This window comes from Chlamydotis macqueenii, chromosome 5 (genome assembly GCF_036417535.1).
Source record: "Chlamydotis macqueenii isolate bChlMac1 chromosome 5, bChlMac1.mat, whole genome shotgun sequence".
Lineage (NCBI taxonomy): Eukaryota > Metazoa > Chordata > Aves > Otidiformes > Otididae > Chlamydotis > Chlamydotis macqueenii.
In genome coordinates this window covers 36396199-36421016 of record NC_141560.1, presented here as the reverse complement: position 1 = coordinate 36421016, position 24818 = coordinate 36396199, and the positions used below count along the sequence as shown (strand labels likewise).

The 24818-nt window shown below is 36.6% G+C and overlaps 1 protein-coding gene across 2 annotated transcripts in view; it reads left to right on the top strand.

Moving 5' to 3' along the window:
• FSIP1 (fibrous sheath interacting protein 1) overlaps nucleotides 1-24818 on the top strand; it is an 81183-nt gene that overhangs the window by 4439 nt on the left and 51926 nt on the right. For both annotated transcript variants that reach the window (XM_086749001.1, XM_086749000.1), the window contains 8 exons: nucleotides 30-128; nucleotides 1463-1635; nucleotides 2572-2656; nucleotides 5118-5216; nucleotides 9525-9625; nucleotides 10376-10483; nucleotides 15807-15971; nucleotides 21390-21527. In XM_086749001.1, coding sequence (XP_086605127.1) covers nucleotides 30-128; nucleotides 1463-1635; nucleotides 2572-2656; nucleotides 5118-5216; nucleotides 9525-9625; nucleotides 10376-10483; nucleotides 15807-15971; nucleotides 21390-21527 — 968 coding nt within the window. The remainder of the gene's footprint in view (nucleotides 1-29; nucleotides 129-1462; nucleotides 1636-2571; nucleotides 2657-5117; nucleotides 5217-9524; nucleotides 9626-10375; nucleotides 10484-15806; nucleotides 15972-21389; nucleotides 21528-24818) is intronic.

Sequence of the window (24818 nt, the reverse complement as noted above, 5' to 3'; positions counted from 1 at the left end):
ATCTTTCACCTTTTCCCTGTGTTTTTCAGGATGTATCTCTAATTCAGATTCTGGAGATGATAGCACTGAAATGGAGACTTCAAAATTCTGTGAACCTTCCCAAGGAAAACTAAGTAATGCCAAAACAGGTATTACTTTTCTGGTGTATAAAGTGAAGAGTGCAGTATTTTTTTTTCCTTTTCTTGTTAATGCTTCCAGGAGAGTTTGGAGACCGTAGTGTATTTGTGTGTATATTACATAGTTACAAAGAAATCTTAAAAATTTAAAATGTATATACTTGGTGATATTTAAGAGATGTTGGATTAATTCTTTATTTAAAGATTATTTTATTAAAGGATATTAGCTTTTTAAAATGATATCATAGTAGTTGAATTTTACATAGATTCAGTCCATCTGGTGATTCTGTCTAGTGCAGCACTGCTGGTCATCTAACATAATATTCATTTCTTCAGAACAGAAATTGGGATAGAACTCGACTTCAAAGCTTCACTCAGTAGTTTTAGGTTGAAATCCATCTGCTGGGTTCAGGCTAGTTGAAATAAGTGCTCTTTTTTTATTTTCTGTCCTTGGGGCTTCCCTGGAGCTCAGTTAGATTTTTATAGCTCTCCTCTTGTTGTATTACTCATCTCTTTTTATGGCATGAAGTATCTGCTGCATCACAGTGGATGCTTGGGATCATTGATGTTTAAAGCATTTGACCTCAAAAGATCAGAAAATTAAAAAGTATTGCAAGACTCCAAAACCTGGAAGTCTGTGGGATAGGGACAGTGCTACAAGTGTTTGTTCTGCTGTTACTATGGAAGCTAAGCTTGACCAGAGAAGAGGGCAGAGCGTGAGGATGCTATAGGAAGAGGAAAACCTAAAAGTGATCAGAAATGGTAATCTGCATATTTAGGGAAAGAAGGGACAATAGTAGTTTCCATAATGTTTCACCATTTCTGTTTTTCAAACCAACATTTTTCTAGAACCAGTGACAGAATCTGATTTGATTGAGATACGTCAAGATTGAAACTTCTGTAACATTTAAAAGTACAGATATTACAGAGTCTCTCTTAACCCCAGAATTATTCTTTTTAATGAATAACATTTCAACATGTATTCTACTAGTCAGGCTGAAGAAATTATTTTTTCATTTTAAAGCTTTTTTTGTCTGTAATTTTTCCTGATACTGTGGAGATGTCTTCCATTATAAATTTGAACTTGCCCAAAATGGGGTGGCTCTTCCTCCCCCACACTCCCATATCCAACTGGTACAGCTCAGAGTTTGATTCAGCATTCTGTTACAAAGACTTTTATATTTTTTGGTACTACAAACAGGTTTAAAAATGAACATGATATGTATGCTTGAGAATAATTGTACTCTTGTCTATGGTTGTTATCGAATTATTTGTACTGCTTTTTAGGTTGCTTTTTTAAAGTTGAAATGCTTCAAGCTAGCATTAATTTTAAATATATTCTACAGCAAACTCTTCAAACTTGGAATGTTCTGAAGAAACAGATGCAGACTCTCAGGTTCTAGCAGCTATAAAGAAAATGAATAAACTTGAGACAATACTGGCAAAAAAACATTTTAAGGAGAGAGCAATTAAAAAGCAAGGTGAAGAAATGAGGGCAAAGCTTTGGGAAGACCTTCAGGTCAGGAGTGTTTTGCTCATTTTGTAAATAGTATATCTGAGTACTGTCTTACAGAATTATCATATTTCACAGATGCATCATTTTATTAAATAACAGTTGGCTGATTAAAGTGAAGAAATGGATCTTAAAAAGTAACTTTGAATAGATTTTACTATGTATTGGCTAGGCAGGCTTTGAAAGAAGGCCGTGGTCCTTAAGAATTGATGTGACCAATAGCCAAATATGCGACTGTCTAGGTGTGGTTTACTAGCATAATCTTATTCTTGAGCTCACTATTTGCGGGTATGATAAAGTGTGACAAAAGCTAATGCCTGTGAATCGAGACCTAAAAGTGTTTATCCCGCTCTAGTGTGACCGTTCTTAGGCCCATCTATTTCAGTACGATCTATTATTGAAGAAATTAGAGATGCCCTCTGATGGAGGCGTAAGAACGCTACAGCAAAAATTCATTCACGTTATTCCTGTCCTGGTCTCTAGCAGTGAAATGTCACTTTAAGCCTTGAAACATGAGAGAGTTAGTATTTCCTCTGAATTTAAGTATTGTATAATTTACATGAATACAAATGTCAGTTGCTAAGAAGACATGACTGCAGTTGGTTTGACTGCATCTCATAATTTCCATGGATTTGGATTCAGAGCCATATATACACAACTGAACTTTTTTGTCTTGTCAAATGTGTCTCCATGTAAGAGACAATATATAACAGAAGCTTTAAAGTTCTACCATGCCTTTATCATAACTTTAGGAAATGTTCGCATAAGCCTCGAGAAGACAATAAAGTGGTAAGTAAATGTTGCCACCAAACAAGGAGTTTTTAATAGGGGCTGAAGTTCATCAGACCTGATAAGCAGACAACTTATTTTGCTTTAAAGTATTTACTTAAATGTAAATACATGCATGTATCAGTATATTTGTGCTTTATTTCTTTTGAATAGTCTGGCAGAAGCACTGCAAGCCATGAGGAGATTGAAAACACAAAACATTTTTTCGCATTGATCTCATCATGGCACAATACAGCTGGTAAGTAAGAAATAGAAGTAAATACCCTGATATAATTATCATATATTTTGATTAATACTCATGTTTTTGTTGGATACTATAAAAAATAAAGCTTTCAAACTTTTACAGTAAAATAATGCTTGCATGTAAATGTACATCAAGGGAATATTTGAAAAATTAACTGAAATAATTTTTGCATTATTGCAAATGTAGAAGTTGTACATCTACACTGATAAGTTGTATACACTGATAAGAATAAAGTTTTGCATTTTAGTCTTTTATTTAAAAATTACTTCCATCTTGAGTAGCATTTAAAACACAAAATTCTATAGCTGCATTAAAAGTAGACAAGTGACTAAGGAAGGATTGAGTTCTTTAACAAGAAAGGTAAACAAATAGTTAATGACACAGAAAAATATGGAATGTCATACATAACATGAAAAGATTAACTGTGATCAAAATTATGATAAATATAAAAAATGTAAAACTATAGGTAGAATAGGGAAAGAAAAGTTAAAAACTATTTAGAAATGTTTTCCCTGCTTGAGTCAGAAGGACAAATTCTGTTGGAGTTCTAAAGCAAGTGCTTGAACCACAGTCTGAAGTATTAGTAGTTTTCTTCAAGAATGCACAGAGGACATGCATGCTCGCAGGGACCTGAAGAAAGAAAATATTGCGTATTTGAAAATGTTCTTTTTCTTTCTGTGGCCAGACTCTTAGTAGGGGTGACACTGAAACAAACCATAGGCATTCTGCTAACAATATCTTTATTGGGAGGGGCAGGGGGAACAAAACCAGACTGAATTTATCAAGAATATACCGTGTCAAAAGTGCTCAAGAGTGGTTTCAAAAAATTTGCTTTTTGAATGCTCTGCCTTGGTGCTGCACTTCTCAGAGGTGTGTCAATCATACGCAGATTTTGCATCCTGTTCTTCGTCTATGTACCTTGGTTGTAAGGGCTTCTTGGTTGAAAGGGAACAGAAATGTGGTGCATCCAATCTTTTTTCTTGTTGGGGAGAGAACAAGGATTTGAAGTCTGAATGGTTGTTGCTGAGCAAAAATCTCAACTTGAATGTTGGAAGTACATGCATAATTATGGTAGCAGTGTGTGGTTAAAACATGTCAACAAAACTTAATATTACAAAATGACCTACTTTTATTTCTCTGCTAAAGTTTGGATTATTAAGGGAAGGACACAGACTTTGATACAGGTGATATTTAAAAAGTCTCCAGTAGATGTCAGGATATAGTAAAAACACAATAGGCAAGCAAGACTGTATGGTTATTAATGAACTCCATGCTTCAATTCCTGTTTTATTTCAAAGCTAACTCCTTACTGTAGAGATCGTGTGTGTCACGTGGGTTCTGGTGCACTCTTCTGGTAAAACTCTGCATAGTTTAGATTTTTATTTTTTCCTCCAGCTTGATCTTTATCTTGACTTTTCTGTGACATTCTAAAGCCTTACTTTTTGAGGTCTTATTTATTTGTTTGTTTATATGAGTGCCCTGATAGCTGTCTTTGGTCGATACTGAAATGGAATGCAATTCATATATTTTGCTTTTCAGAGCCTGAATTTGATAAAGAGGTTTATTAAATCAATTATAAAGGGGAGCCTATTTAATTAAAACTTTTAATGTGGCTGTGAAGTCAATCACAAGTTCTGGGTACAAAATCATTAATAACTTATATGTCCCAGCATCTCAGGCACAAAAAATCCTCTGACACACTCATGTCGGAAATGTAAATCAGGCATTAATTAGACAGCCTTAAATTAATTCCACTGTGCTGTGTGTAACAAAATCATACTTTCAGTTGAGTCCATTAAGCTTCGTTAATACAAAATGTTGGTTGTTTTTTTCATTGTTAAAAACATTTTCTGTATGTGATATATTTGGTTCTTTGCAATATGAATCCTTTTCTGTAAGTGCTAAGTGTATGGACTGCAAGTTAATACTTTAACTTATATTTTCAGTTGATGTATGTCAATGTCATGACTAATTTTTTTCTTTGAGTAACTGAAACAACTCTTGCATGCGGGGATGTTTGAATACTTTTTTTCTAGACTATACCCTTGACCTAAGCCACTTGAAAGTCTCATAATTAACGCACAGGCAGACACTAGCTGTGGAAACCTGGATACTTTATTCTCATTCAGGGTCTAGATGACTTGCCACATGGTGTCTGCAGAGGCTTTTGAACTTCAGGGCCTTGGGCTGTATCTTCTAGAATGTAATTATTTGTCCTATATGTGTCCTGTAGTTGTTAAAAACAAAACCACAGCCATATAAAGTAGCATAAGTATTCATGAGACACACCTTACACTTTCCCCCTTTCTTTATTTCTTGAAAATGTGATGGTTATGTAGTTTATCCAAGTAAATTTATCTAACTTTCATGTGTGAGATCTTACAGTATGATACAGATTAAACTAGATCTTCTTTAAATAATTTCAGTTAAATTTTACTAAAAAAATTCCTTGCAGATCCCTCCCATGCTAAAGAAGATGAAATATGTACTTCAGTATTTCACACACAAATTAATCCAGAAGATTATGATTGCCATGAAACCCAACATAATCAGGGTAATCTTTATCAATTGTACAGTTTGTATTTCAAGATATGGCAAAACAACATATACTATAAGTGGGCAATGAATCATAGAATCATAGAATGGTTAGGGTTGGAAGGGACCTTCAAAGGTCATCTAGTCCAACCCCCCTGCAAGGAGCAGGGACATCCCTGACTAGATCAGGTTGCTCAGAGCCTCATCCAGCCTGGCCTTGAACGTTTCCAGGGATGGGGCCTCCACCACCTTTCTGGGCAACCTGTTCCAGTGTTCTGTAACTCGCATCATAAAAATTTTTTTCCTAATATCTAATCAAAATCTACCCCCCTCTATTTTAAAACCATTACCCCTTGTCCTATCACAACAGGCCCTACTAAACAGCCTCTCCCCATCTTTCTTGTAGGCCCCCTTGAGGTACTGGAAGACCGCTATCAGGTCTCCCCGGAGCCTCTTATTCTCCAGGCTGAACAGCCCCAACTCTCTCAGCCTGTCCTCATAGGAGAGGTGCTCCAGCCCTCTGATCATCTTTGTGGCCCTCCTCTGGACCTTCTCCAGCTGGTCCATGTCCTTCTTATGTTGGGGGGGGTCCAGAACTGGACACAGTACTTCAGGTGAGGTCACACCAGAACGGAGTAAAGGGGCAGAATCGCCTTCTTTGACCTGCTGGCCACGCTCCTCTTGATGCAGCCCAGGATGCGGTTGGCCTTCTGTGCCACAAGGGCACATTGCCTGCTCATGTTAAGTTTCTCATCCACCAGCACTCCCAAGTCCTTCTCCTCAGGGCTGCTCTCGATCCATTCCCCGCCCAGCCTGTATTTGTGCCTGGGATTGCCACGACCCAGGTGCAGGACCTTGCACTTGGCCTGGTTGAACTTCATGAGGTTGGCACGGGCCCACCTCTCCAGCCTGTCCAGGACCCTCTGGATGGCATCCCTCCCCTCCAGCGTGTCGATGGCACCACACAGCTTGGTGTCATCGGCGAACTTGCTGAGGGTGCACTGTATCCCACTGTCCATGTCGCCGACAAAGATGTTGAACAGGGCCGGGCCCAGCACGGACCCCTGAGGGACGCCACTCGTGACCGGTCTCCACATGGACATTGAGCCGTTGACCACCACTCTCTGAGTGCGGCCATCCAGCCAACTCCTTATCCACCGAGTGGTCCGTCCATCAAACCCATGTCTCTCTCGTTTAGAGAGAAGGATGTCGTGTGGGACAGTGTCAAAAGCTTTGCACAAGTCCAGGTAGATGATATCCGTTGTTGCTCGTCCCTTGTCCACCGATGCCATCACCCCGTCATAGAAGGCCACAAAATTGGTCAGGCACGATCTGCCCTTGGTGAAGCCATGTTGGCTGTCAGCAACCGCCTCCTTGCTCTCCATGTGCCTTAGCATGGTTTCCAGGAGAATCTGCTCCATGACCTTGCCAGGCACAGAGGTGAGGCTGACCGGCCTGTAGTTACCTGGGTAAGACTTGACCTTTGTGGCTAGGCCACTGAAATCAGAGAAAGCAAGGTTGCTTAGTAGAGTGGTGACAGTTCTTACTATATTAGAGGTGATGAAAGAGAATAATTTTGTTTGTGATTTATCTAAAACATTTTACTCCACATGCTAAGAAAATTTTTACTGTCATTGCAAAATGATGAGAAGTGTAACTGATTCATTGTAAAATGTATCATTGGTTCTTCATGAAAATTCTTTAAAAACTTGGCTTTGCTATTATTCTGAGGCACTGTAACTTTCATTAATAGGCTTATATTCAAGAAGCTATCTACAAGTGAAGAGTGGTGCTGGTACAGTTTCAACTGTTCTGTGATTTTTTTGTTTTCAGGAGCAATTGTATGACTGTTGTGACAAACCTAAATCTTCGGGCAGCTGATTTTATATTTTGTTATGCTGATTATTGTAAAGGTGCATTACTTTTGTGGATTAAGTGCTTTCTGGCAAAAATCAAATATCTGTGCTGATTCTTTTAGACATCATTTGTTTATGTGTACTGTATAGAGGTTTCAAATGCTGGTAGTAGTGTAGTGTGTCCAACACTTCAAAATAAATGGAATGGTGCTTTTGTGCCTCAGTTCTTTCCCTATTTGAAATTCAAATTTGTATGGTTGAGTAACTTCTCACATGTGTTGTGACATAAGAAGAATAGCTTCAGCTGCCATTGCTGTCAGCTGCAATTGTTTATTTCTTTATCATCTACCATTCTATGTAAACAGAAAGAATCTGTCTTCCTGGTGACTGACTAAGATGACAAGGACGTAATAAATGTGTGTTCCTCAAGGCTGAATCATTGATGGTGGCAGAATCTCTGCACTTTTTAGAATGTGACTGTATGTTTTAATTTTTAAACCTGGACCTCAGTTCCCTTATTTTCTCACTTGTCTTATCCACCAGTATGTGACCTTAACTTTGCATTATTAAATGTTTCTTCACACTGAGTTGGAGCAGTGCTATGCTTTTGATTTCTCTATCTTTCTACTATGTGTCTTCATTCCTCCCTTAAAATAAAGCTTGACCCTCAGCTTCCACCTTCACAATTTCTAAGTTGTGCTGGAGTGTCTTTGAATAGCAATGACGGGTTTCATTACCGATATTCAGGACAGTGGTGAATTCTGAAGCTCCCAGTACAAGCATGGTTGAGAGTTGCTGTTGCTTACACTATTTTGAGATGTTCTACATTCTCGTAGTTTGGGAATGCATGAAGTAGAGATCACTTACAAGTTATAAGCAATACATTACTTAAATGGCTTTTACTGTTTCTACTGGGGGCTTTTGGTACGGTTTCTGAAGAGCTAAGACTTACTGTTTTGGTTGCTTTTGGATTTCTGTGTAACAGTTGTCATAAAGGCAGGCCCTGAACAAGAGGAGATTAACTTGTGAAAAAAAATGTATGTATTAGTTTTATGATATTACTTTAGCAATCTCATAAAGATTTGTACCAAATCTTTGAAACTTGTACGAAATCTACCAAAAATTGTATGCAAAATTTGTCAAGCTGCGGTCTCTCTTTTACTTACCTGTGGCAATCTTCAGTGTATTCTTTGTTCCAGTGATCCACGTCGGTCCTTTCTTTACTTGAATGTTCAGAGATGTTCTGTACGATAGCTCCTGCTCAAAAATGATTATTCTACAGTTAGAGAAAGATGTAGCTTAAAAGTAATGTTTTATATATGTTGCATGTTATGTTGATGTTTGATGTGTTTCGTGTTTTGTTTGGTTTTGTGTAGTTTTGGATGCTTTCAGTAAACAGCTGTGCATTTGAACTGTGACAGGGTTTTCTTGGTCAGATTTGGCATCTCAGTGCTTTAAGGTTTACTTGCAATTTGAGACTAAATCTGATTGGTGAGAACTGTTGCACGCTTTTTTGTCCATAGTGTGTAAAAAGCATGCACGGAATTTGTTTCATATCTTTGGGAATTTGCTTTCAGACTGCTCACTCTGAAAGACAGTCACTCCCATGTGAACTTCCATAGCCTATCTTCTATTATCTAACATGTTAATTTGGGTTTTTCTGTAGGCAAAGAGCCCACACATTTTTCAAATCTCTACTTTCCAGAAAAGCAAAATCAAAATCTCTACTTCCATGCCTACTTTTGAAGTAATTTTTGAGACTTGGAAGTTGGTTGTATTTGCTTAGAGTTGTTATTTAATGTGATAAATATTTACTGTTCATAAAGGAATTGCTGTTTTAAAACTGGTAAAAGTCTCTGAAAAACAGAATACATGCCCATTTTTCTATGATGGATAGAAACTCATTGTTGAAAAAAACATATGTGTGATGTTGTCAGAATATCATGTGGCCATTTAATAGCTTTACAGCTCCATGGCAAGTTTTATTTTTAAACAAAATTTGTTTTATAAGCTGTGTTATAATAATATGAACTATATCATCTGTTCTTCAGCTGTTTTATTTCTAAAAAAATGTATTTGATATGTCTCCAAAGAGTTCTGTGGTTTTCGAAAAAAATATTTTCTGGTTTTGTACTGATGATAAAACTGAAACAATGATAGAGTTCGAAGGAATGCTGTGGCTTTTAAAGCCACCATGTTTAACATTTTTGAGGTCAGAAATCCAAAAGTATTTTAGCCTTCGCAACATTGAAAGATATAATAAACGCTTAAAAATGAGATTAGATGTTGACAATACTTATGTTTAAAATATAGCAATATAGTTTATATCAATAATGAAAACATAAAAACAAGTTTGTCTATTCACTTTGTATGTTGGTTAAAGATTAAAATGGAATTGCTGCTGTTACAACTGTCTTTGAATCAGAAAAGAAATGATCATAACTTAGCAACTTTTCTTCCTCAAACTTCAGATTATCCAAGTGAATTAGAAACAAATGAATTTCCTAATCCAGCAGAAAAAATGCATAGCAAAAGTAAAAACAATCAGGATTTCATTAAAAAGAACATTCAGGTAAGCATTAAAGCATAATATCATTAAGATTTTGTTAAATGTTAACTAAACAATAGTATGTAAGTACTTCTGGAGACAGTTGGGCTTTTTGTCAGGAACATTAAAACCTAATTTAACATAAATGAAAAAAACCTTGCTGTTAAAAAGTGTTGTTTATGGCAGAGTACTGTAAAAGATAGTTCTCATCTTGGATGCTCATATTGGTGGGAATAACATTGCTTCTATGTATTTGCTAAACAGTGGTGGAAGCTGAATTGTTCTGCTTGTGCCTGGAGATGGCTTGTTTTGAGGGGAAGTATTTCCTAAGACTTTCTTTAAATGTATTTATTGTTAAGTTAATGAAAGACGTTCTTATGAGTATATAAGAAATAGGTACGCAGGTTGTTCGTGTATAGCCTGCATGAGACCCTTACTTACAGAAGACTTCTTTCTGTCAGGAAAAAAAATGCCTTGATTATCATGCTTTTTTTTTTTATTTTAATTTTCTGTGAAGACTTAGTAGCTGTAATGATTTTTCATTCAGTGAAAAATATCTGCTCCCCCATTATGTCAAAAACTGCTATAAGATTATCAATGTATTATATGTAGGCTGCTAGATTTTTTTGGTCAGAGTGATAATTTGTAGTATGGCAATATGCAAGATTTGGATGTTAATTTCAGAGTTTAAAAACTTTGTTTCCGTGCTATTTGAGCTAATGGAGTTCTAAAGCCTGATTTTTTTTTTTTTTTTTCTTTTTATAAATATTTCAGCTAGCGAAGGATTCAGGAAACCAGATTGTTATGCTTGAAGAAGAAAGGAAAAGGCTAATTGAACTATTGAAAGATACAGAAGATGGAAGTGAATTGCAAGGTCTTGAGGTATGGGAACTTTAATTTGTACTGTCCTGTTGTATTTGGCTTATTTTTACGGTAAATCTAAATTTGATTTGCTTTTAGTCCTACCATGAAGGAACCTATGGAGATATGAGAGAAAAGCTGAACAAATCCAGTTGTCTTGAGAATGAATTTTCATTGACCCCTTTGTTCATTTTACTAACACTTGGACATGTCTGGCCTCAAAAAAACCAGCAGAACTTAAAAGTTAGACGTGGGTGGAAGGAACCTTAGAGATGTACTCAGAGAATATGATGATGAGTTCTAAAATGTGGAATTGCAGCCTGTCAATCTGAGTGGCTAGTGCTGTAGTCTCTGGTAGAAGGGTGAGCAACTACAAAAAAACTCCGGGAGTTTTCTGAGGACATGAACTTCACTATGCAGCAATTAGGGAAACAGGCATTGATGAAGCTTGTATGTCCACTTAGAAAGATAACACGACATCTTTGTGTGGCTTCTAATTCAGTGTCTCTTAAAAGTATACAGAGGAGCCAAAGGCTGCTGAAGTATTAGACACTCATGCTTTAACATAATATTGTTAAAGAGCGTGCAGTCTGCATGCTGCAGTGGATAGCAAGGGCTGAAGTAGATAGAATGAACATCCTGAAACTACGTAAACTTGATCTAATGCTTCAAGAAACCTGAATTTTAATAAATAAGGAGAAATATTGGGAAAATGCTTGCTTTGTGTAAAGAAATTAGGTCATCTTTCTGATTTGTTTTACATTAAAATGTACATTATGTTAAGTCTATAGTAAACTTATGAATTTTTCACAACATTTGTAAGTATCACAGTACCTAAGAAGAATCACAGTACCTAAGAAGGAAGATGTGAACTTTGTGTGGAGTGAAGAAAATATATCCAAGGTCTAGTTTCTGTTTAATTTATACAGCTAAAAATAATCTGGAATAAATTATTTTGCAGTAGGTTAAATAACAATTTAAGTGTGAGAGAAAGAAACAAAAGCAAATGCCATGTATTTTTTTTTTTCAATTCTCTCTGTCAAATTTTACTTTGAGTTATTTTCTAATACGGTGATGAAGAGACGTCCAAGAGCTGATGGTCTTCATTACTCTTTTCTAAAATGTGTCTAAAATCTATCTTTATGAATTACTGTTTCAGGATATGGGGTAGGGAAGTGAGCTCTGGATTTTCTTAATCTGAATCCAAACTGGTTATACAGAAAACTAGCCTACCCATGGTTTGTGACATTAAACAAATCTGTAATTTACCCAACTTCATTATGATTTCTAGGTTGAAACTCATTTGATCCATGGTCCAGAACTTTTCTCCTTCCTTTGGGGAAACTAGTAAATATACACTATGTTTTGGCATTTTCAGCACTTTGTGAGGCAAATGTAAGCGAAGGAGTCCATATCAGTCAGGAAAACCTAATGGACAAATGACTAAGATTATATAAAAGTGCCGTATTTTAACAGCAACTGTTCTTTCACAGTTAGTAAGGTAAAGTAGAAGCACAGAAAACATAACCTTTGCTGATCATTGGTATGCAAAGGTTTAAAACTATCAGCCACACTCAGTGCTTGTGTTCATGAAATGAAAAACTACCTGTAAAATTGCACCAGTCTTCTGTTGACCTGACATTTGTTCCCTTGCTTTACATAGAAAGTTTATTTAACTTATTTGGACATGAACACTGAGCTTGCAGATTGGGTTATTCATCTGTGTGAAATACTCATCAGTTAATGACATTGCACAAAGATGTTTGCCTTAGCTGACATAGTTTAACATTAAAAAAATGCAGTGGAAGACTCTTTGGTCCAATGTTGATCTACTGGTTAGCAGAGCTGATTTTTATTGTACTTTTGATTTGTTGCATATTAGAACAACAAAGCTAAATCTCACTGGATCCTTAGTTAATTGATCTTTTGTCTCTGCATTTAGGAAAAGATATTCTATGAGGTATTCTAAAAGGTATTCTATTAGATGTGCTTGCAACAGGTTTGGCATTATAATCCCATGTAAAGGTGACAAAATGTTCAGCTTAAACAGTACTTCATCCAGCTTTTCCATAGGAAGAAACTACAGGGAGAAGATGGTGGAGTTATTGTTTTGGTTTTTTTTGTTTTTCCCATCTTGTTGGAAAGGTAGATGTTTGATAAACAATACCGTCTCTTCTGTTCTTCTTTCCTGATCAAGGACATATTTCAGTTTGAGGAGATGCTCCTTCATTTAATAAACATAAACATCTAAAGATGTGAAGATGTTTTGAACCGCCTTCTATTAGTAAACAACATAGCTTTCTGACTCCTAGAATAATGGCTTTTTTAAGAAGAATTTATTATTTACTGATTGTAAAAGTCTTCTCTAACAATATGTAGTTATTGGCTTTTCTTTTTCTTTAAGCTAATGTCCTTCACAAAATTTAGAGGCATTTATGCAGAATAGCTAATGCAAATTCTGACTAGCAGTGTGTACCTTTTTTGGCACCAATTCTCAAGACATGAAGGCAATGGAAAAGTATAACATTTATCCAAATTTTGTATTTGGCATGTCACTATCATGTGGGCATGTATCTATAGAGATTTTACTTTTTATATCAGATATTAAATAGATCAGTACACAGGACATACAGGTTGCTGTATGTTCTTGATACAAGGAACAAGAATGGGAATGTTAATTTGTGGGTTAGTCTAGTCTGTACTAGATAATCTCTTTAAAGAAAATAGTTCCTAAATCTACTGCCAAAGTAGAATAAAAGAAAGGATAATACTTTGTTACTTAAACCTGTCTAGTCTGGAGAAGGATTATTCCTCTCCCACATTTGAATTATATTATGAGTGAGGCATTTCCTGTGGCTGCTTTATAACAAAGATCATGAGGAAATGATCAGCTAATGAGTAATCTAGACTGCTTCAAGCTGGCCCAGGTAACTGTCCAGCCACTTTTGTCTTATTTCATTCTGACATTTCAAAAGCTGGTGCAGCCACATTGGCTAAAGTAGTGTTTTGGAGGTTATCAATCAAGACAGAGCTGGCTGTGCTGTATGAATTCTTCTGTGTAATACTGTGTGGATTAGGTAACTTCATTTGACTCGTACTACTAAGTATGTCAAATGTCCAAACAGCGCTTCTCACTTTTATAAAAAAAGTAAGTGTTTTATGAGTATTTAAAATATTTTAGAAGTACATATCATGCTAATCTAATTGTCAAAGCTGCAGGGGTGTAATTTGTTTCAGATGTTCCACAGTAATAAGCACTGACTATGTTGTTATAGAAGTATTGTTCTGAGTTAACACACAGGAAACATTGATGGGACAGAAGCCTATTTTCCAAGCAAAGCCTTCTTGAAAGTACAAAAGAGAATGTGTGAGTCCATTTAACCCTAGTTTAAAGTGACTGCTGGAATAATTTGAATACTTGGAGCATGGGATATAGACACTGAGCTGTAGCTAATGGGCCCAGTTGCAGCTTAACTGACTCCTGCAGAGTAATTTCTGTGTGCTTGCACTGTGCTCTTCAATATCTGATTAGGGAGTAGTTAACACGGCACAAGAGTAGTACCACATTGGATACTTATGGTATGTTGGACACTGTCTCACCTGAGCAGATGACAAGCTGTCTCACCTGACAAAGCTGACAAGCTTCTAAAGACATTTCTGAGTGGCTCTTCTGGAGCCAGAGTCACATCTGAGCAGGCTTACTAGTTGTATTATCGTACTTGTATGAGAAAACATAGAGGAACTGATTTTGTTTCACAAAAGAGGTGACTGCTTTTTTTTTTTTTTTTTTGCAACCAGTGTACTTTGGGGTAATGCAGATGAACCAGGGATGACCTCATAGCCGTGGTATTGTAATTTGAAGCTGATATTTCCTCCTCTTGTGTGGATGTGGCTGCTTGAGTAGCCAGAGGACCAATCTGGAAGCTGTAAAGGAGTGGTGAACATGAATCCCTTGCAAGACAGATGTTGAAGTCTCAGGGCAAGCTGCCGGCACTCTTCTTTTAGGAAAAGAAAAGGAAACCAGCAATATACTGTTCTCTAGATCCCTGCTCTGCCCTCCTAAGGTCCTACCTGGTGTTTCCTTGTGGTCAGTACAGAGATGTAGTCTGCTAGTGTCATTCCCAGTGAATGGTGGTTGTGCAGACCTGCTTCCCCGAGTGTGAGACAGGAGTGCCATGTTGCTGAGGAGAACCTGCATCTGTTTGTGAATATGAGTTAATTTGTTCGGATTAAGTGGGCCAGGCTCACTCATAATGTGCAACAGTCTGTACTAGGAGCACATACTCATACTGGTTAGCCAGGTGTTACTGCTATCAAGAGGAAAAAGTCATGTAAATCATGAACAGGAAAAGAATTATGCATTCTCTTTCTCTCCCAGCATTTCTGTGGTAATATACTGGGTCTCTAGAAGGGCAGCAGCTCCTAACCTCAGAGTAGTTCCTTTGCTTTCCTGTGGCTTTCTAAAAATAAAATGAAATATAGTTTTTTTAAAGTCCATTTAAGTTGCTGCTTCATTATATTTAAAAATGAAAAATGTATGTCTCTAATTGTTCTGCCCATATCTGCTTTTGAGTGTGCTTGATATGTGAATATTGGCAGATTTCAGCTATACACTGAGGTGGATGAAAAGTTACATTTTATTCTTTAGTATGGTTTATTTGCAAAATAACTTCACTTGATATGTAACTGTGTCGTGGTTTAAACCTAGCTGGCAACTAGACACCACACAGTCGCTTGCTCACTCCCCTCTAATGGGATGGGGGAGAGAGTCAGAAAATTAAAAATGAGAAAACTCATGGGTTGAGATAAAGACAGTTTAATAGGTAAAGCAAAAGCCGTGCACGCAAGCAAAGCTAAACAAGGAATTCATTCACTACTTCCCATGGGCAGGCAGGTGTTCAGCCATCTCCAGGAAAGCAGGGCTCCGTCACGCATAACGGTTACTTGGGAAGACAAACGCCATCACTCTGAATGTCCCCCCTCTTTCTTCTTCCCCCAGCTTTATATGCCGAGCATGATGCCATATGATATGGAATATCCCTTCGGTCAGTTGAGTTCAGCTGTCCCAGCTGTGTCCTCTCCCAGCTTCTTGTGCTCCCCCAGCCCACTCGCTGGTGGGGTGATGTGAGAAGCAGAAAGGCCTTGACTCTGTATAGGCACTGCTCAGCAATAACAAAAATGTTTGTGTTATCAACACTGTTTTCAGCACAAGTCCAAAACTTAGCTCCGTAGTGGCTACTATGAAGAAAATTAACTCTATCCCAGTCAAAACTAGCACAAACTGCCTTTATAGTCTGTTCCCATTGGGAACGAGGATTAAATGTTTTCCTGTATCTTTCAATAGGAGGATGTATCTGGCGGGCTAGCACCAGGAGAAGGGTACACGCCTGAACCGATGGAATTTCATCACCTCAATGAGATAGACATTAAGCTTCAAGCACTATTATCTGATGGGGATTTTTCTGTGATTTCCAGCTCTTGCTCAAAACCTCCAAGCCAGATATATCAGGTATGTTAGAGATCAGAGCTTGTATCGCAGATTTCTTGTTCGAAGTGTGTGTTGAGATCTGATATAAAGGAAAATACAGCATGGATCTATATTTGTTTTTTTTTTTTTGCATTTTTCTTCAGTTATGTTCTATTTGGTTTCTTCTTACCTCAGGATTTCAAATGTGCCTCTTCCTTTATGATCTGAAAGATAAAGCAATTACCCATAAGCAGTGTTGAAGACTGGAGAAAATAAGTTGAAATTGTATGCCCCTTGTTTTTAAAGGCCTCTGTCTTTTTCCCTTGGTAGCACTATTAATAACCTTTGGGGTCTCAGCCTTGAGAAATGATTGAATTTATGTAGGAGACTCCAATTTATCCCATGCCCCAGTAATGTTGCCCCTGATGTAATGGGGGAAATACAACATAAAGTACCATAATTCTTATTTTGCACTAATGTGCATAAAACTTGTTTACTTCTGTAAAATTTACAGTTTGTAGCCAGAGGCTCTATTAGGAGTGTACATTAGCAAAACTAGAGAAACATCTCTTTGAATGACTAAAGTAACTGTGATTTTTTTTTTTTTTCTTTTTCTAAACAGGACTTTAATGTCATTTTTTTGTATTGATCTCTTTATGAACTTCAAGTTTTGTTTTACCTATAGCAGTGTTTTCTGTTGCCCAGACAGACTCCCAGAGGAGTCGCATTTTGATGTTGATCATTTACCAACTGGGATTTAATGTGTGAAACAGCGACTCCCTCTAGTGGGTAATCACGTATGCAAATACTGTTACTCCGTAACTTCAGCTTGCCAATGACTGCTGGATCACGTGTTCACTGTTATGAAACGTCAGCTTGAAGCTGGTGTGATTGCCTATGATAATGAACACTCTGTTTGGGAACGTTTGTCTAAGTGCTTGTTGTTGCTTCCTTTTTGGGTAAAAGCTTGGAAATATTTTAATAGAAACTTGCATTTATGCTTATTGAAAAGTAGTGCATTATCTTTTTAAATAATGTTAAACGTAACAACAAAAAAGAGTTCATAATCCTTCATTAGCAAAAAGCAGTTGCCCTTCAACTTTGTTTTGCTTATAAAAGACTTTCAGGCATTGTAGTTCCAGGAAACACTTACAGTATTCCATTTGTCATTTTTTGTTTTGTTCAGATAAACTTAAATATGAGAGTCATTTACTGAAAGCTACCCAAGAATGGGACTATTTAGAGGTGGTTTTATAAATTTAGAGAAAGAGCTAAACAGAATAAGTACAAGTTGAAGTGAGTAGGAGACTTTAGTTATTTAAAACTGTATTTAGAAGGACACTGACTGCATAAATGCAAAACTAATTTTAAAAAAAACCTAACAAAACAAACAATAAGGGCAAACTCTCCCACTCTGCAGCTATCTGATTCCAGAAGTGTCTTGATTTCCAGGTGCCTTCATTCCTGCTTCTCCGCATGTCCAGAGCTGCTTCTCTTAGCAGAGGACATAGTGTCTAGTGGTTGCCTTAGTTTCATTGTGATCCAGACTTAAGGCAATTTAATGTTAAGTTCTTCATGAAACCTGATTTGGTAGGTGCAGTCTGATTGAATCTGGCACCGTGACATGACTGGACTTGTTTATATTTACATAGAATTTCAGCTGCTAATTTTTTTTTTTTTTAATGGTAAATGGAGGAGAAATGGAGACTTTCAGGAACTTGACTACTTACTGTGGAAGCTTCGTACCAGGTCTAACCTTTAGTCCTATATTCTTCGTTCTGGTTATTTTTGTTTTGGGAGGTTAAACATCACTCTTCAGTTCATGCATAGCAATAACAACAGGTCATGTTCTTAATTTGGTTATGTGAGTTCATTCTCAACACCTTTTGTTTTCAAATTTCTTCAAAAGTTACTTTTTCAAAAAAACAAGTAGCGTGCAGCAGTGGCTGAGAAATTAGTGAGCATTTTGAGTTTAGAGAACTTGCTGTCAAAAGGCATGAAAAATGAAATTTTTTGTTTTGCAAATTATTGTTGTAAGTTCATTGCTGCTCATGGTCTTTTAAAAACAATCTTGGTTATCACAATCAATATTCTCTTTGTTATAAACTGGAAGTTTTAATGAATTTGCTTTTTAAAAAACTTGTTAATATTCTTGAAGCATCACATCTGGTATCAGAAAATAAATGGATCACAGAGTAATATCAGAATTCTTTACACTGAATGTCTTTTGGCACCTGATTAAAGGCAACTGATACCTATCCAGAAAGAGTCTGAAGAAATTAATTAAATGATGCTTTTGCTAAAAGAATGTCTTGGCTTCTGATATGTTTGCATGAATGCCCCATGCAAGACAAAGGCAGTAAGATTTCTGGTTGTCTGCCCCTTCCTGAGTTTAATTTCAAGTGTTTAGTGACAAGATTTTCAATTGCTTCTTCAGTTGACCACAGCAACTAAATTTGGAAGTTAACTAGCTATCAGCACTGGAAGGCTATTATCCTTTGTAAAACCAGTTAGAAGTGGGACATACTGAACTTACTAATAGAGTGAATTAAATATGCAAGAATTACCTTATTTATTAACCCTCACACATATTCTGTAAACTTTGTGAGACACAAAATATTTGTTGGTGAGACTGGGGTTCTGTAGTATTCAAAACTGATAGTGATAATCTGGTATTGTTGAAGTCTCAGATAAGTTTCTATTGATTTCTTTTATTCAGCGTTTCAGCTTAGATGGTATCACTGCTTCTCCCATAACTGAGGCCAATTCTGGAAACTTAATTGCTAGATAAAGATGTTGGCACACATGGTATGGAATGCAAATTTGAATGCACTGCAATATTTGTTTCTTAGGAGTTTGGTTTTTTAGGTTAAGGTGCCAGGAGAGGGCTAAAAAAAAAATACCTGAAAGTACAGAATTTATTTTGAACAAGTCTGGTTGTAATGGGACACAAGTCTAATTTGGAACATAGATGTCCTTTCCTTTGACAAAGAGGCTCATTTCAGTGACATTGATCTTTCTTCTAAAATCAGTGCTGAAATTCTGATTTCCATGAGATGTGGATTTCATCTTTTGTGATTAAGTAGGGTATAATGCATTAGTGATGGGGAACATGAGGAAAAATTGATGGTGTGTAAATCATTTGCTTGGATTTTCATTTAGAATTTTAGAAGTAATTAAAACAAAATTAGGTTAGAGTTGCATATCATAAAGCTACACATTTTTTTTTCTTCCAAGAATTGTGTTAAATATAACTTTCAAAGTGCAAACACTTAATCACCACTGGCTCAATAGGAGAGCTCCTTTCTGCCACTGATAGATACTTTGGCAGGGTATAGGAGCTGTGTTCTTACTCTGAAATCTTTAACAACTGTCTTTAATTATCCTACAGTACCATAGCTGAGCTGTTACAGAGGAGCATACAGATTCATCTTTTTGTGCAATGAGTCCAGCTGGATTCAGAATGCTTTTCCATGACTAATATTCTCTTTTACATGGAAATGTTTCTCATCAGAACTGTATTTCTCTCTGAAACATTTCTTTGTTCTGGTGCCAACTTAATTAAATATTTAAAAATGCTTCTGTCTTACTTAATGTTTTTAGGGCAGAAAAATTAACTTGAATGTAATCCTGGAAGAGACAAGAAAATGGTAGGATGAAGAATATGAAGTGTAAGACTGTGTGTGATGAGTACAGTTACCAGCTTGAAAAACTGGAAAACTACCTGAAAATAAAAGGAAATGGAGACAGTGTTTAAAGAAACTATCTGCTTGATTACCTTATAAAGATGATTACTTTAATGTTGTGTATTACCTTGATGAGTTCTTTCATACCTGATTGGGTATGATGGGTTTCTTTTATCTGAAAAATATTCCATTTTTCAATTATAGCAGTAGACTATAGTTAACAGTTTAAATAAATACTCAAAATGATAAAAAATTCTGAAGATACACTAATGTTTCAATTGATGAACTCTTTGATAGCCTATACTCGAGGCCTGCACTTCACCAAAAGAGATTATTTTGACAGACGTCTATTTCTGGGCATGGTTAGAAGCAGGTTAATAAGCTGATCACCCGGTTTTGTGGCTCAAGAAGGTTGTATGACACTAATGTCTTTCATTAAGTGGGATTTTGTTTTATTTATTTGTAGAGTTTTGGAGAAAAGGGAATGCAACAATTTTAGCCATTTCAAGTACTTAATATTTCTGGTTTGCCTTATGATTGTTACAGCTTTGGCTGTTGCTAGGTACTTATTTCTTCCTTTGTGTAACATATCTAACAGTTTTGTTTTCTACCTTGTCTTTAAGATTTTTAGATCTTTAATCTCAAATAGACTTCCACTATGTACATGTGCTATATAATTGAAACATAAAATGGTTTGAAGCATTTGAAACATTGACAATAATGTTTTCCATGATATAATGCCTCCTAGGTTTATTCCATGACATCTTGAGAAAAATATTAAAAAACCAGTAAGTGGGGAAAAGTCTTAACTTTGCTCGTATGGTGTCAGTTCTGATCAATTACTTGTTCAGAGATGAGAGAAATGACACTGTAAGAACTACTTCTGTGAAAGCAGCAGCCTACTGCTCCATAATGGTCAGATATCAAATAAATTATTAGGAACAATTATGTAAGGCATACAGAATGAAACAGGAAATATCACTGTGCTGCTGTACACATCTGTAGTGCACCATGTAGCTTGAATATTGTGCAGTTGCGGTCCCCAGATCTCATAATCAGTACAGAGAAGATGGAAGACTGGTTACCAGCATGCTCAGAAGTATAGAATGGCTTCTGTGCAAGGACTGACTTAACACAGACCTTGGAAAAAAGGAGTAAGAGGGAATGTGATTGAAGTGTGCAAAACCATGCTGATCAGAGAATAAATAGTAACAATTGTTTTTACCATCTCGTCTAAATGGAATTATATCTGTTGTGGATGTTGATGTTGGAGAAATGCCGAAACAACTACTTTTTACTTCTGTTTTCTGGTAAATGTTCATAGTTCAAGTTTTGTCCAGCACAGTCTGATGAGAATTGGTTGGGTATCATGGCAGAGATCAGTATTCAAGAAAAGTTTCTGGAGAAAAAACTCGTCACGTTTATCCCGGTTAAGAATTTCTTTTGATAGAACAGTATTGTCTTACTAGAGAAGCAACCAGGCTTTTATTGTTGTAGTAGAATTTAAGCATCAAAGTGTTAGCTCTGGAGACTAAGAAATTCCTCTTCAAATGCAAAGGGGAAGAATTCTTCAATTGAAATAAGTCCAGCCTGATATTTAGCTATTGTATTTGAAAATGTGCCTAATGAAAATCATGCAATTGCAAAATTTGAAATTGACACATTATTCTAAATGTTTCAGTGTTTTCCTAGTAGAAATCAAAAGAACACTCATCTGACTTAGAAGCAATATAAAGTCATATGTTTAACTTCTGCCTGTTCTTCCTTTTGTCAGGAGTCTCTGGCTTATGCAAACAGAAGCCTAGAAGCAGTTCCAGGTGAAAAGGTTCTGCGAGACAATAAGGAACAACGTGATCAGCAAAATCGTCTGAAAGAAATAGACCAACAGCTGAAATCCCTAGAGAGAAATCTTGTAAGTCTCCTATTTTTGTTGTATTTTTCTCCCCTCAGTTTGAAAACTTTGACGTTTATAATTCTGTCTTAAAATAAAACAGAATTCTGCAACCTTTTGTAAATTCCTGAAGAAATATACAAACAAAAGTCTCAAATATTTTTTTTTAATCTGAGAAACATATTTTTTCAGTTGTAATGCCTGTTTCCCATTAACATAGTGTCTTTCAAAGTGAAAGAAATGATTCTCCTCTCTTCCTTTCCAGAGGGGGATAGCATAAACAATCATATATAAATTCATCCTAAAAGGATTTTTTTTACGGCTCATATAATTCTTCGAAGGACCAGGTCTGGTGGGAATGTTGTATACACTAAGTTACTGTGTGATTTAGTTTTACTGAGTTAATTTAGTGTATTTTTGTAACTTAATTTTTGTTTAATACATTAATTTAATAGGTGCAAGGGCCTTTAAAATAGGAGCATGTAAGTAAAATGGTAGTAAAAATTCATTACTGTTGTAGAATAAATACATCATTCCTCATCCTTATTACTACTTTGAGTAAAAGCGAGTAGGGAAAAGGCAATTTACAATCCAAGAGGATCCTATTGTTAACCTAGTGGGCAGAAATTATGTTTATTTCTAAGTCACAGAGCCAGGACTGAAAAACCAAAACTCATGTGCTTCTCTCAAGTAATGTATTACTGTTCTTTTTATGTTTCATTGAGTATAATTTATTACATTACTCTCAAGTTACAGTAAGGAAATTGAACTAAAAACCAGTGACAGATGAACCTCAAGGACTTCAGGAATCTTTTTACTTATTTTTATGTATGCATTTTAAATATATATGTAAATGTGCTGTTTGATCTGTGCTGAAAGAGCTACAAAGCAGCCTATGCAGAATAAAATCAGGGAGAAAAAATATAAAACATAAAAAACCAGATGAAATCAAAAGGAGAGTCCTGAAATGATACAATTGTCATTTGTTTGGCATGAAAGTCAGTGTTGGTATTTGATTTTATGTTAGATCTCTCCTAGATCTTCTTAAGAGCCCAGGAAGAATATCTCTTTCCTTTTTTAAAAAAAAAACCAACTTAGAAGGTTTGCCTTACTCAGGTGAAGTCAAGAATGAAACTACTGAAGACTCAAACATTACTGCATTACTAAGCTGGCAGTAGCAGTTAAAACTTGGATATACATGTGCATTTTAAAGATTTTAACATCTTTGTTTAGTGTTATTTTTCTAGTTTGAGAGAAGAAAGCTTTGTTTCTCCATAGAATATGCTCTGTGGGGAAGACAAACTAGTATGGTAGTGTATGAGAGACTGAGGTGAGATGACAGCTGGCATGGGTAACCTGATGAAGCTGGATTTTTACTAGGAAATCCCAGTTGGTATTTTGGTACATTAGCAAGAGGCATCAGTGTAGGTAACTGACATAAGAGGTGTGCCAATGAAGAAGGTGGTGATTGGGACTAGTGAGCGTAGATTTACTTGACCAACCTGGTTGCCGCCTTTGATGAAATGACTGGATCTTCTCTGTAAGCTGGAGGACAGGGCTGCCACTCACTGAGAGTTAGGCTGGAGGAGTGGTTTGACAAGAATCAAGTATGAAATTTGTCAAGGGCAAATGCAGAGTTCTGCATTAGACAGGAATAAGTCCCTCTAAGTGCAAGTTGGAGCCTGGCTGGCCAGGGAGCAGCCCTGCTGAAAAGGCCAATAGATTGCCCATGAGCCAGCAGCATGCCCTGCGGTGAGGAAGGTTAACAGTGTACTTGGCTGTATCAGCATGAGCATAGCCAGTAGATTAAGGGAAATAATTACTCCCGGTACTCATTAGACTGTGTCTAGAGTATTGCATCCAATTTTAGGCTCCCTGTTAAAGAAAGGTGCTGACACACCTGATGAGATTCAGCAGAGGACCACAGAGATGATCTGGGGCTAAAGCATTTGACCTGGGAGGCCGAGGAGACCTGGTTTGTTTAACGTGGAGAAGAGATGGCTCAGGCAGACCTAACAGTAGGCTTTCCAATAGCAAAAAGGACGTTACAGAGAAGACAGAGGTGTAATATTATTAATAATTTTGATTCTACAAGGAAAAGGATCAAGACATTTTATGCATTTCTCAGGTGGTACTCTTCCTTTGTTGTCACTGCATTGAAGGAAAAATAGTAGTTTTTCATGGCTGTGCATTGTAGAATTTTTTTTCTTGTGTGTAGCTGATTTTTGTGTTTTTCCTGTAGTCACAGAAACATTAATCTATGAGTTCGTTGTGTCAGACCAAAAATCCGTGTAGTCTACTTTTGGCTTGTGGAGGTCTTTGTTCAGCAGTAGGCTTCCCTTCTACAGTAATCAGAGTTAAGACAAATACTGTTCCAGTTATCTTTTATACCCTCGAAATGGGATCTCCAGTGCAAATCAAAATCATTGTGATTCACATTGCAGCATAACCACAGTGATATAATCTCAACTACTGTCACTACAGTTGCAAAAACTTCAACCGCTATCTGCATATGCAGGTTTTATGCTGGAACTGCACAGCCAATATGGAGTACTTATGGAGTATGGGAATAAAGGCTTCAGGGGAGGAGACAGTGATTGCTTTAGAGGCTACTCACTTGTGTGTGTGTATGTGACTACGTTAAGGCAGCATATTTAGCTTTTATCTGTTCACAGTGCCAAAACAATAGTACAACTTCATTCTAATACACTGCTGTATTATATTAGACACTTGAAGAATGGGAGGCAAATAAACAGGGGAATTATTTGGAACTTCAGTATATTGAATAGGTTAATGGGTAAACAGATAAAGTAAGTCTGTGTATTGTCATCTTTTCCTAGTCATTGACCTTTATATCACTTTTTGTCACTACTGACCTTGTTCATGAGGTAAACACAATCTGAGGAAGTGCGTCTGGGAACTCTATGATAGACTACAGCAGGCCTGGGAACTGCAGTGGGCTGCTGACTCATTCAGATGTTTTGTACATAAATGGGTTGGTTCCAAGTCTTGGTTGGGTTATAGTGTTATTTGTTTGGTATCACATTACACGCAGACTCTTGCAACATACCACACATTTTTCCTTGACAAGATTGTGTGTATTTAGAACTCTAAGTAGATAGGCTGTAATGTTAATTTACAGTGTTTGGAAAGATAGAATATGTCATCTGTACCAATGTGTAACTCATGGCCGGACTAGCATTGCTGCATGCTATGAAACACCTGGTATGGCTTCTTCAGGGGGACATACTGTGTCATCTTACCAGTTGCTGCTCTGTAGTGTGACTCTGAGATCACAGCATATGGGTATGA